The sequence below is a fragment of the Oncorhynchus tshawytscha genome, linkage group LG11, assembly GCF_018296145.1.
Source record: "Oncorhynchus tshawytscha isolate Ot180627B linkage group LG11, Otsh_v2.0, whole genome shotgun sequence".
Classification (NCBI taxonomy): Eukaryota; Metazoa; Chordata; class Actinopteri; order Salmoniformes; family Salmonidae; genus Oncorhynchus; species Oncorhynchus tshawytscha.
In genome coordinates this window covers 55777454-55791094 of record NC_056439.1, presented here as the reverse complement: position 1 = coordinate 55791094, position 13641 = coordinate 55777454, and the positions used below count along the sequence as shown (strand labels likewise).

At 43.9% G+C, this 13641-nt stretch overlaps 1 protein-coding gene across 1 annotated transcript in view; it reads left to right on the top strand.

The window, feature by feature from the left end:
• Window positions 1-12964, top strand: part of LOC112236362 (attractin) — a 210999-nt gene extending 198035 nt beyond the window's left edge. The window contains 4 exon segments of the mRNA XM_042330405.1: window positions 1663-1770; window positions 8303-8393; window positions 8396-8416; window positions 11659-12964. Coding sequence (XP_042186339.1) covers window positions 1663-1770; window positions 8303-8393; window positions 8396-8416; window positions 11659-11783 — 345 coding nt within the window. The 3' untranslated portion in view covers window positions 11784-12964.
• The last annotated feature ends 677 nt before the right edge of the window (window positions 12965-13641 follow it).

The following is a 13641-nucleotide window of genomic DNA, read 5'->3' as shown; positions in this document are numbered from 1 at the left end:
TGTGTGCTCTAGGGCAACAGTGTCTAGATGGAATTTGTATTTGTGGTCCTGGTGACTGGACCTTTTTGGAACACCATTATTTTGGTCTTACTGAGATTTACTGTCAGGGCCCAGGTCTGACAGAATCTGTGCATAAGATCTAGGTGCTGCTGTAGGCCCTCCTTGGTTGGTGACAGAAGCACCAGATCATCAGCAAACAGCAGACATTTGACTTCGGATTCTAGCAGGGGAGGCCGGGTGCTGCAGACTCTTCTAGTGCCCGCGCCAATTCGTTGATATATATGTTGAAGAGGGTGGGGCTTAAGCTGCATCCCTGTCTAACCCCACGACCCTGTGTGAAGAAATGTGTGTGTTTTTGCCAATTTTAACCGCACACTTGTTGTTTGTGTACATGGATTTTATAATGTCGTATGTTTTACCCCCAACACCACTTTCCATCAGTTTGTATAGCAGACCCTCATGCCAGATTGAGTCGAAGGCTTTTTTGAAATCAACAAAGCATGAGAAGACTTTGCCTTTGTTTTGGTTTGTTTGGTTGTCAATTAGGGTGTGCAGGGTGAATACATGGTCTGTTGTACGGTAATTTGGTAAAAAGCCAATTTGACATTTGCTCAGTACATTGTTTTCATTGAGGAAATGTACGAGTCTGCTGTTAATAATAATGCAGAGGATTTTCCCAAGGTTACTGTTGACACATATTCCACGGTAGTTATTGGGGTCAAATTTGTCTCCACTTTTGTGGATTGGGGTGATCAGTCCTTGGTTCCAAATATTGGGGAAGATGCAGAATAGGGGCTGTCCCAGTATGCCTGACCCTAACTGGGCTCATGGGCGGTCCTCTGATTTAGTTCAACTCAAAAGGGAATTGGAGTTTCCTTCATTAAACAGTCCAAAATCACATTACACAATTTTACAAACAGTATCATCCTCACTCATTCATCTTATACAACAATTAGATGTAAACCTCATATCTGAGGCTATTATATAAACAGCGTTATGTTAATGTGGCCATACAGTCTCTCATGAGCTTCCCCAAGTTGTAACAAACGGACCAGTTCGTAGCTGGATTCTTCACCCATCTTTTCTACCTTCTCCACGTAAACGTTGTTCGGACCTCAAGTTCTGTGAGGTGGAAGGAATTCCTTTGTTCTCTATGAAAATCCACTCTGTCTCTTATACTGTGTGGCCATGAGGCAAGGTCTTCTACCCAGGAATTTACGACCTCACTGACCACAGCAGTTGAATGGAGCAGAGAGCGGGTGGATGGTGTTCGCTGTACCCAAAGCGGGCAACGTCATGACAGCGCTATATGCCCTATTTAGTGTGATCTGTACCATCTGTAGTGCGCTATATGCCCTATTTAGTGTGATCTGTACCATCTGTAGTGCGCTATATGCTCTATTTAGTGTGATCTGTACCATCTGTAGTGCGCTATATGCCCTATTTAGTGTGATCTTTACCATCTGTAGTGCGCTATATGCCCTATTTAGTGTGATCTTTACCATCTGTAGTGCGCCTTATGCCCTGTGTAGTGTGCTATATACCCTATGTAGTGAGCTATATTTGGAATTCGGATGCACAATGTGTTTTTTGAGTGTGCCAAAATGGGCTGTCCTCGTTCTTCCTCACTGACCTTCCTCCTCATCCTCTTCTTCCCCTCAGCAACTCCTCCGTGAGATGCAGCAGATGGCTAGCCGGCCGTTCGCCACCATCAATGTTGCCTTGGAAATGGACGAGGAGCCGCCGGACCTAATTGGTGGAAACATCAAGGTGAGTGTGACATCACTGTCCCGTCAGCCAATCCCCTTCCCCCAAGCCACTTGTCCTCAGAGCTGTGGTGTCAGCAATGGGGGAATGTTTTCATCATCGTCAGTTCTTCCATTGAGTGTTCCTATCAGTAACACTTTATTTTGATAGAGTAGATGTTCTTCTGGCTGTGCCGGGTAGAGATTATAACAGTACATGGCCAAGATGTTCAAATGTTCATAGATGACCAGCAGGGTCAAATAATAATAATCACAGTGGTTGTAGAGGGTGCAACAGGTCGGCACCTCAGGAGTAAATGTCAGTTAGCTTTTCATAGCCGATCATTCAGAGTATCTCTACCGGTCCTGCTGTCTCTAGAGAGTTCGAAAACAGCAGGTCCGGGACAAGGTAGCACGTCCGGTGAACAGGTCAGGGTTCCATAGCCGAAGGCAGAACAGTTGAAACTGGAGCAGCAGCATGACCAGGTGGACAGCAAGGAGTCATCATGCCAGGTAGTCCTGAGGCATAGTCCCAAGGGTTCAGGTCCCCAAGGAGCAGAGAGAGAATTAGAGGGAGCATACTTAAATTCACACAGGACACCGGATAAGACATGAGAAATACTCCAGATATAACAAACTACTGCAGCATAAATACTGGAGGCTGAGACAGGAGGGGTCGGGAGACACTGTGGCCCCATCCGACGATACCCCCGGACAGGGCCAACCAGGCAGGATATAACCCCAAAGCACAGCCCCAAACCTCTAGAAGGATATCTTCAAACCACAAATTTACTACCCTGAGACAAGGCTGATTATAGCCCACGAAGATCTCCCCCTCCCATGAACCTTAGGGAGGGTGCCAACCCAGACAGGAAGATCACATCAGTGACTCAACCCACTCAAGTGACACACCCCTCCTAGGGACGGTATGAAAGAGCCCTAGTAAGCCAGTGACTCAGCCCCTGTAATAGGGTTAGAGGCAGAGAATCCCAGTGGAGAGAGGGGGGCCGGCCAGGCAGAGACAGCAAGTGCGGTTCATTGCTCCAGTGCCTTTCCATTCACGTTCACACTCCTGGGCCAGACTACACTCAATCATAGGACCTACTGAAGAGATGAGTCTTCAGTAAAGACTTAAAGGTTGAGACCGAGTCTGTGTCTCTCACATGAATAGGCAGACAGTTCCATAAAAATGGAGCTCTATAGGAAAAAGCCCTTCCTCCAGCTGTTTGCTTAGAAATTCTAGGGACAGTAAGGAGGCCTGCGTCTTGTGACCGTAGCGTACCTGTAGGTATGTACGGCAGGACCAAATCAGAGAGATAGGTAGGAGCAAGCCCATGTAATGCTTTGAAGGTCAGCAGTAAAACCTTGAAATCAGCCTTGCCTTTACAGGAACCCAGTGTAGAGAGGCTAGCAGTGGAGTAATATGATCACATTTTTTTGTTCTAGTCAAGATCCTAGCAGCCGTGTTTAGCGCTAACTGAAGTTTATTTTGTGCTTTATTCGGGTAGCCGGAAAGTAGAGCATTTCAGTAGGCTAATCTAGAAGCGACAAAAGCATGGAGTAACTTTTCTGCATCATTTATGGACAGAAGATTTCAGATTTTTACAATGTTATGAATATGGAAAATGGCTGTCCTTGAAATGTTCGTCGAAAGAGAGATCAGGGTCCAGGGTAACACCGAGGTCCTTCACAGTTTTATTTGAGACGACTGCACAACCATCAAGATGAATTGTCAGATCCAACAGAAGATCTCTTTGTTTCTTGGGACCTAGAACAAGCATCTCTGTTTCGTCCGAGTTTAAAAGTAGAGAATTTCCGCCATCCACTTCCTTATGTCTGAAACACAGGCTTCCAGAGAAGGTAATTTTGGGTAGTCACAATGTTTCATCGAAATGTACAGCTGTGTGTCATCCGCATAGCAGTGAAAGTTGACATTGTGTTTCCTGAATGACATCACAAAGAGGTAGAATATATAGTGAAAACAATAGTGGCCCTAAAACGGAACCTTGAGGAATGCCGCACAATTAATTTGTGAGAGGACAGACCATCCACAGAGACAAACTGATATCTTTCCGACAGATAAGATCTAAACCAGGCAAGAACTTGTCCGTGTAGACCAATTAAGGTTCCTAATCTCTCCAGAAGAATGTGTTGATTGATTGTATCAAAAGCAGCACTAAGGTCTAGGAGCACGAGGACAGATGCAGAGCCTTGGTCTGACGTCATTAAAATGTAATTTACCAACACGAGTGCAGTTTCAGTGCTATGATGGGGTCAAAAACCAGAATGAAGCGTTTCATATACATTGTCTTCAGGAAGACAGTGAGTTGATGGGCAACAGAGAGGAATGGGAGATTTGATATAGGCCGATTTGTAGTTTTTTTTACATTTTCCCAGTCAAGGTTTGGATTCTTCAAGGGGCTTTATTACTGACTATTTTTATGAATGTGTCAAGAATTACAGGATTTAAAAACCTTGAGTGTCTCCATAGATGTCCTGGACAACTGAGCAGATTCAAAGAGGAGTCCGTAATTTGCTTTCTATTGATCATGATGTTATCAACGAAGTTCATGAATTTATCACTACTGAAGTGATGAATGCTGCTTTTTAGTTTAGTTAGCTTGGCGACAGTATAACAAATAGATTATTCTGAATTAGGTTGGAAAAATAGGATGATCGTGCAGCAGTGAGGGCTCTTCGGTACTGAACGGTAATGTCTTTCCAAGCTAGTCGGAAGACTTCCAGTTTGGTGTGACGCCATTTCCCTTCCAATTTTCTGGAAGCTTCAGGGCTCAGGTATTTTCCAGAAGCAAATTTCTTGTAACAAATGTTTTTTGTTTTTGTTTTTAGGGGTGCGACTGCATCTAGGGTATTACGCAAGGTTAAATTAAGTTCCTCAGTTAGGTGGTTAGCCGATTTTTGTCCTTGGGTAGGTGGAGGGAGTCTGGAAGGGCATCTAGAAATCTTTGGGTTGTCCGAGAATTTATAGCATGGCTTTTGATGATCCTTGGTTGGGGTCTGAGCAGATTATTTGTTATGATTGCAAACGTAATAAAATGGTGGTTCGATAGTCCAGGATTATAAGGAAAAACATGTAGATCCACAACATTTATTCCATGGTACAAAACTAGGTCCAGAGTATGACTGTGACAGTGAGTAGGTCCGGAGACATGTTGGACAAAACCCACTGAGTTGATGATGACTCCGAAAGCCTTTTGGAGTGGGTTTAGGGATTTGTCCATGTGAATATTAATATTCACATTTTTGGTGACTTTATCTGCCATGACTACAGTGTCCGATAGGAATTCAGGGAACTCAGTGAGGAATGCTGTATATGGCCCAGGAGGCCTGTAAACAGTAGCTATAAAAAGTGATTGAGTAGGCTACATAGATTTCATGACTAGAAGCTCAAAAGATGAAAACGCAGTATTTTTTGGGGTTTCAAATTGAAATTTGGTATCATAAATGTTAGCAACACCTCCGCCTTTGCAGGATGCACAGGGGATATGCTCACTAGTGTAACCAGGAGGAGAGGCCATTTTAACACAGTAAATTCATCAGGCCTGAGCCACGTTTCAGTCAGGCCAGTCACATCAATATTATGATCTGTGTTTAGTTCATTGGCTCTGACTGCCTTGGAAGTGAGGGATCTAACATTAAGTAGCCCTATTTTGAGGAATGAAGGAGGAATGAAGGTGGTCGTTATTCCAGTGAGATTGCTAAAATGAACACCACCATGTTTAGTTTTGCCCAACCTAGATCGAGGCCCAGACATAGTCTCAATGGGGATAGCTGAGCTGACTACTTGTCACGATCTCTTTCAATAATCTTTATCCTAGTGAGATTGCTAAGGCAAACACCACAATGTTTAGTTTTTCCCAACTTAGATCAAGGCACAGACACGGTCTCAATGAGGATAGCTGAGCTGACTACACTGACTGTGCTAGTGGCAGCCTGTCCTGCACCCTATCTCATTTTGGAGCTAGAGGAGTTAGAGCCCTGTCTATGTTGGTAGATAAGATGAGAGCGCCCCTACAGCTAGGATGGAGTCCGTCACTCCTCAGCAGGCCAGGCTTGGTCCTGTTTGTGGGTGAGTCCCAGAAAGGGGGCCAATTATCTACAAATTCTATCTTTTGGAAGGGGCAAATAACAGTTTTCAACCAGCGATTGAGTTGTGAGACTCTGCTGTAGAGCAGGAGGTCAGAGACAGAGACTCGATGCCGACACATCTTTCCAGATGATTTACACATGCATAGATCAGGGACCTAATCCTTTTATTTCAATTGACTGACTTCCTTATATGAACTGTAACTCAGCAAAATGTTGAAATTGTTAGCATGTTTCGTTTCTATTTTTGTTGGGTATAAAATCCAGGGATTTAGTTATTATCCTGGTTCCCAACACCTCCTTTACATCTGCAGGGTGTCAGGAGGACATTTCCTTCAAGCAGAGACAAGGAGGAAAAATGTACCTTCACTGCTGAAATTTCAGAGCTGCTTCAGATTGCTGAAGCCACAACAACCTTTATTCATGGGTTTTGTTACCAGTTTTGCATATTTTAGGCTGGTTCAGTTGTTTACAGTAAGATTGAATAACCATAATAATCATCTAACTTGAACAAATAACGCCAAACACAACGGCGAAGGGAACGTGACAAGCTGAAGTCGCTAAACAGACACTGCTACTACGGTAAAGCAGCCAAACAGACTCAACAACAGAATGCACAAATCACTTGGCTGGCTAGCAAGCCTGGATTGAACAGGAACCACAGCTGGCTGCATTTTCTACATTTTTCATCAGATGTTGTTAAAATGTCTTACCTCCAAACGAGTCGGGCTGTTTTCTCCGCCAAGCCAATGCAATGGAGTGAAAGACAATCAGTTGTCCACTTCAGTCCCAGAAAAACAAATGGGGGGGAAAAAACTATTTGCTACATGTCTTTAGCTGGCTAGTGAGTTTACCAATTCCTGATTTAAAAACTGTCCAGGTCTTCACAATTTACACTTTGCTGAATCTACGATTAGGCGCATTTAGTTTAGTTGTTAATCTCTTGTAAGGGATTTCCTCCTCTTCTTCCGAAGAGTAGAGAAGGATCGGAGGACCAATATGCAGCGTGGTAAGTGTCCATGGTTCTTTTAATAAGAAATACTACACATGAACAACTGAATACAAAAAAAAACAATAAACGTGGAACGAACGAAACCCAAAACAGTACCGTGTGGTGAACAACAGACACGGAAACAAACACCCACAAACACACAGTGAAACCCAGGCTACCTAAGTATGATTCTCAATCAGAGAGAACTAATGACACCTGCCTCTGATTGAGAATAATACTAGGCCGAAACATACAAATCCCCAAATCATAGAAAAACAAACAGACTGCCCACCCCAACTCACACCCTGACCATACTAAATAAATACAAAACAAAGGAAATAAAGGTCAGAACGTGACATCTCTAAACAACTGATATGCAGGACGAGATCACCTACTAACGTTAATGTTAGCTAGCTAGTGTGACAACGGGCTGATAAACAACAGTTACTCAACATTTGAAAAATAAAATTCTTATGAAAGTAATTTGTTGAATATTTTTACATAATTTGGTGAATAAATAAACGTTATACTTACATTTGTCGAAGTTATTCCTTATTCTTTTGGAAAATGTTCTCCCAAGTCAGTTCTGTCCACCATTAAGATGTCATGGTATAGCCTGCTCGGCGAAGGATTCATGGGATGCTGCCCATTTTAAAGGAACTTGGAATTGGGACATGCCAACTGTGACGTCCTGCCTAGAAATACAGCATCCTTGTTGATTGGGATACGGCCTATGTGTGGGTTCCCTCTTGTTGATTGGGATACAGCCTATGTGTGGGTTCCCTCTTGTTGATTGGGATACGGCCTATGTGTGGGTTCCCTCTTGTTGATTGGGATACGGCCTATGTGTGGGTTCCCTCTTGTTGATTGGGATACGGCCTATGTGTGGGTTCCCTCTTGTTGATTGGGATACGGCCTATGTGTGGGTTCCCTCTTGTTGATTGGGATACAGCATATGTGTGGGTTCCCTCTTGTTGATTGGGATACAGCCTATGTGTGGGTTCCCTCTTGGAAAGAGAGGTATGTGTCCGTGTGCACGTGTGTGGGATAGAGAAAAGAGAGCGAGATAGATAGATAGACGAAGAAGAGAGAGAAGGATAAAGAAGAAAGCAGAATAGAGGGGACAGCAGAATAGAGATTGATAGAGAGATTGTTAGAGAGAGATGGTGAGAAGGGCTGTCGAGGAGGAAGAGAGAGATTGTTCTCTGTTGGGTGAGGCTAGAGTGTTAACTGTCTTAACACTGCAATCCACTGTGCCTGTCTGACTCGAGAGCTCTGATGAATTGTTGCAGTAAAGTGTACAGGAGCATTCAGCTGGTTATCCTGACTGCCAGTCTGTTTCTGCTCTTTAGCCAACTCCTTGTCACGCCCAGCAGGACTGTTGATATGACACAGAGAATTAAAAACAATGGAAATTGTATCTCTAACGTCTTACCTGATGTCTCTCTTTCCTGTCCAGACGGTGCCCAAGCCCATCGCCATGGAGCCGTGTTTTGGGAACAAGGCTGCTGTCCTCTCCATCTTCGTCCGTTTACCCAGAGGCACCGGGGGCATCCCCCACCCGGTCAGTCTGGTAAGATAGAGGGATGACCCCCTGCTCACTCACTCTCCCCCCACCCCTCTCTCTCCCTCTCCCCCTTCGCTCTCCCCCTCTCTCTCCTTATCCCTCCCCCTCTCTCAGCTTTAGGTCTTTTATTAATTAAATTGTCACTCTGTCATAACAAAACCTTCCATCTGGAGCTCACAGAGGCGGCCTCCTCCCCGAGGTTCTTTTTCAGGCCTTTACACAACATGTCATTTATCATGTTCTGACCAGCAACATCCCAGCTGTCACATCATCATGTTCTGACCATCAACAGCCCTGCCATCACGTCATGTTCTGACCATCAACAGCCCTGCCATCACATCATCATGTTCTGACCATCAACAGCCCTGCCATCACGTCATGTTCTGACCATCAACAGCCCTGCCATCACGTCATGTTCTGACCATCAACAGCCCTGCCATCACATCACCATGTTCTGACCATCAACAGCCCTGCCATCACGTCATGTTCTGACCATCAACAGCCCTGCCATCACGTCATGTTCTGACCATCAACAGCCCTGCCATCACATCATGTTCTGACCATCAACAGCCCTGCTGTCACATCATGTTCTGCCCATCAACAGCCCTGCCATCACGTCATGTTCTGACCATCAACAGCCCTGCTGTCACATCATGTTCTGCCCATCAACAGCCCTGCCATCACGTCATGTTCTGACCATCAACAGCCCTGCTGTCACATCATGTTCTGACCATCAACAGCCCTGCCATCACATCATGTTCTGACCATCAACAGCCCTGCCGTCACATCATCATGTTCTGACCATCAACAGCCCTGCCATCACATCCTGTTTCCTACCATCAACAGCCCTGCCATCACATCATCATGTTCTGACCATCAACAGCCCTGCTGTCACATCATCATGTTCTGACCATCAACAGCCCTGCCATCACATAATTTTCTGACCATCAACAGCCCTGCTGTCACATCATCATGTTCTGACCATCAACACCCCTGCCATCACATAATTTTCTGACCATCAACAGCCCTGCTGTCACATCATCATGTTCTGACCATCAACAGCCCTGCCATCACATCGTGTTCTGACCATCAACAGCCCTGCCATCACATCGTGTTCTGACCATCAACAGCCCTGCTGTCACATCATCATGTTCTGACCATCAACAGCCCTGCCATCACATCATGTTCTGACCATCAACAGCCCTGCCATCACATCGTGTTCTGACCATCAACAGCCCTGCCATCACATCATGTTCTGACCATCAACAGCCCTGCCATCACATCGTGTTCTGACCATCAACAGCCCTGCCATCACATCGTGTTCTGACCATCAACAGCCCTGCCATCACGTCATGTTCTGACCATCAACAGTCCTGCCATCACATCGTGTTCTGACCATCAACAGCCCTGCTGTCACAAACCTCCTTCAGCCTCCAACCATTCTTCTGTTAGCACTTTAGCCCCGGCTATGGTAATTTTGTGTTTCATATCAAATGCTATTGGTCACATGCACATGGTTAGCAGATGTTATTGGTCACATTGTTAGCAGATGTTATTGGTCACATACACATGGTTAGCAGATGTTATTGGCCACATGGTTAGCAGATGTTAATGCCAGTGTAGCGAAATGCTTGTGCTTCTAGCTCCGACAATGCAGTAATATCTAACAAGTAATCTAACTATTCCACAACTACTTAATGAATGCAAATCTAAGTAAAGGAATGGAATAAGAAAGTATACAAATAAATATATAGATGAGCAATGACAGAGCGGCATAGGCAAGATGCAATAGATGGTATAGAATACAGTATATACGTTTCTGTATAGGAGGATGTGAGATTAGCTGTGATTAGCATCTGGACCGGATTAAAATGCTTTAATTCTGAACACTCTGACGTAGAACTATGTTAATAGACTGTTTATCTGAACACTCTGACATAGAACTATGGTAATAGACTGTTTATCTGAACACTGACGTAGAACTATGTTAATAGACTGTTTATCTGAACACTCTGACGTAGAACTATGTTAATAGACTGTTTATCTAAACACTCTGACGTAGAACTATGTTAATAGACTGTTTATCTGAACACTGACGTAGAACTATGGTAATAGACTATGTTTATCTGAACACTCTGACAATAGACTGTTTATCTGAACACTGACATAGAACTATGTAAATAGACTGTTTATCTGAACACTCTGACGTAGAACTATGGTAATAGACAGTTCTACGTCAGTGTTCAGATAAACAGTCTATTAACATAGTTCTACGTCAGTGTTCAGATAAACAGTCTATTAACATAGTTCTACATCAGTGTTCAGATAAACAGTCTATTAACATAGTTCTACGTCAGAGTTTTCAGATAAACATAGTCTATTAACATTGTTTATCTGAACACTGACGTAGAACTATGTTAATAGACAGTTCTACGTCAGTGTTCAGATAAACAGTCTATTAACATAGTTCTACATCAGTGTTCAGATAAACAGTCTATTAACATAGTTCTACGTCAGTGTTCAGATAAACAGTCTATTAACATAGTTCTACGTCAGTGTTCAGATAAACAATGTTAATAGACTGTTTATCTGAACACTGACGTAAAACTATGTTAGTAGACTGTTTCTCTGAACACTGACGTAGAACTATGTTAATAGACTGTTTATCTGAACACTCTGACATAGAACTGTCTATTAACATAGTTCTACATCAGAGTGTTCAGATAAACAGTCTATTACCATAGTTCTACGTCAGAGTGTTCAGATAAACAGTCTATTAACATAGTTCTACATCAGTGTTCAGATAAACAGTCTATTAACATTGACGTAGAACTATGGTAATAGACTATGTTTATCTGAACACTGACGTAGAACTATGTTAATAGACTGTTTATCTGAACACTGACGTAGAACTATGTTAATAGACTGTATGTTTATCTAAACATTCTGACGTGGAACTATGTTAATAGACTATGTTTATCTAATTCTGACATAGAACTATGTTAATAGACTATGTTTCTCTATATACTAAACACTAATCAGATAAATCTATATAATGAACACTAATCATATATGAATCTATATAATTAGTCTTTCAAACCTCAGAGTGGTTTAATACATCATATTCTATTAGTTTAAATCGCAACCATCCCCTGAATTCAACACTGTATCCTAAGGCCCATATTGTTTAGTGACAAACTAATACATCACTTCCTGTTACTAATATATCACTTCCTGTCTCTGTGTAGGTCTAACGGTGGCCTCGGCCCTGGTGGATGTGTCTCAGCAGATGTGTCTTGGTTACAAGGAGAAGTCATGTGGTCTGAGGAACAGGAAGCAACACCCCTCTGCACAGCCCTCCACCTGTATCTGACCATACCCCCTGCCACGGTCCTGGACCCCACCCTGCTCCACCCTAACCCCTCCCCCTGCCCCAGAGACTACACCCCCGGACTGGAGGGAGGGATGAAGAGAGAGAGAGGCAGGGGGTTTCCTGGGGGGAACTGCATACCTGCTGAGAGGAGGAGGGGAGCGGGAGAGGGATGTCTGATGGACAGTCACACCTTGCAGCTTCCCAACGGACACCTGCTCCACCTGGGGAACCACACCTGGCTGACAGACATGTGGAACTTAGGGGGAAGAAAAAAATACTTGTATTAGTCCTCTACCACCTGGTCAGAGTAAAGGAGAAGCTTGATCGCTGTCTATTGTCTGATCAACTACCAGTCAATCTGCTTGGTATGCTGTCTGTCTGTCTGTCTGTTAGACTGTCTGATCAACTACCAGTCAATCTACTTGGTATGCTGTCTGTCTGTCTGTCTGTTAGACTGTCTGATCAACTACCAGTCAATCTACTTGGTATGCTTGTCTGTCTGTCTGTCTGTTAGACTGTCTGATCAACTACCAGTCAATCTACTTGGTATGCTTGTCTGTCTGTCTGTCTGTTAGACTGTCTGATCAACTACCAGTCAATCTACTTGGTATGCTGTCTGTCTGTCTGTTAGACTGTCTGATCAACTACCAGTCAATCTACTTGGTATGCTTGTCTGTCTGTCTGTCTGTCTGTCTGTCTGTCTGTCTGTCTGTCTGTCTGTCTGTCTGTCTGTCTGTCTGATCAACTACCAGTCATTCTACTTGGTATTCTGTCTGTTTCGTAGACTGTCTGGTCAACTACCAGTCATTCTACTTGGTATGCTGTCTGTCTGTCTGTCTGCTAGACTGTCTGATCAACTATCAGTCATCCTACTTGGTATGCTGTCTGTCTGCTAGACTGTCTGATCAACTATCAGTCATCCTACTTGGTATGCTGTCTGTCTGCCTGATCAACTACCAGTCATTCTCCTTGGTATGCTGTCTGTCTGTCTGTCTGTTAGACTGTCTGATCAACTACCAGTCATTCTACTTGGTATGCTGTCTGTCTGTCTGTTAGACGGTCTGATCAACTACCAGTCATTCTACTTGGTCTGTCTGTCTGTCTGTCTGTCTGTCTGTCTGTCTGTCTGTCTGTCTGTCTGTCTGTCTGTCTGTCTGTCTGTCTCATCAACTACCAGTCATTCCAATTGGTCTGTCTGTCTGTCTGTCTGTCTGTCTGTCTGTCTGTCTGTCTGTCTGTCTGATCAACTACTAGTCATTCTACTTGGTCTGTCTGTCTGTCTGATTAACTACCAGTCTGTCTGTCTGTCTGTCTGCTAGACTGTCTGATCAACTACCAGTCATCCTACTTGGTATGCTTTCTACTACCAGATAGCTGTCACATTTAGTTTGTTTCTACACCTCACCAGTTATATCAGTTAGTCCCCAGCCTGAGTGCCAGTCTGTTTGTCTGTCTTGACAATGACAGCAATGGAGTTGGCAAGAGCACAAACAGATGTGGCACTCAGGCTACTTAGTCCCCAGCTCTCTGTATAACAGCCTGTTGTTTACTTTAATGTAGCAGTAAGCTAGGTGTTGATAGTAACTGGCTGACTCATTCAGGGCTAATGTAACGTTAGCAGTCTAGTAGGGCTAACGTTAGCAGTCTAGTAGGGCTAACGTTAGCAGTCTAGTAGGGCTAACGTTAGCAGTCTAGTAGGGCTAACGTTAGCAGTCTAGTAGGGCTAACGTTAGCAGTCTAGTAGGGCTAACGTTAGCAGTCTAGTAGGGCTAACGTTAGCAGTCTAGTAGGGCTAACGTTAGCAGTCTAGTAGGGCTAACGTTAGCAGTCTAGTAGGGCTAACGTTAGCAGTCTAGTA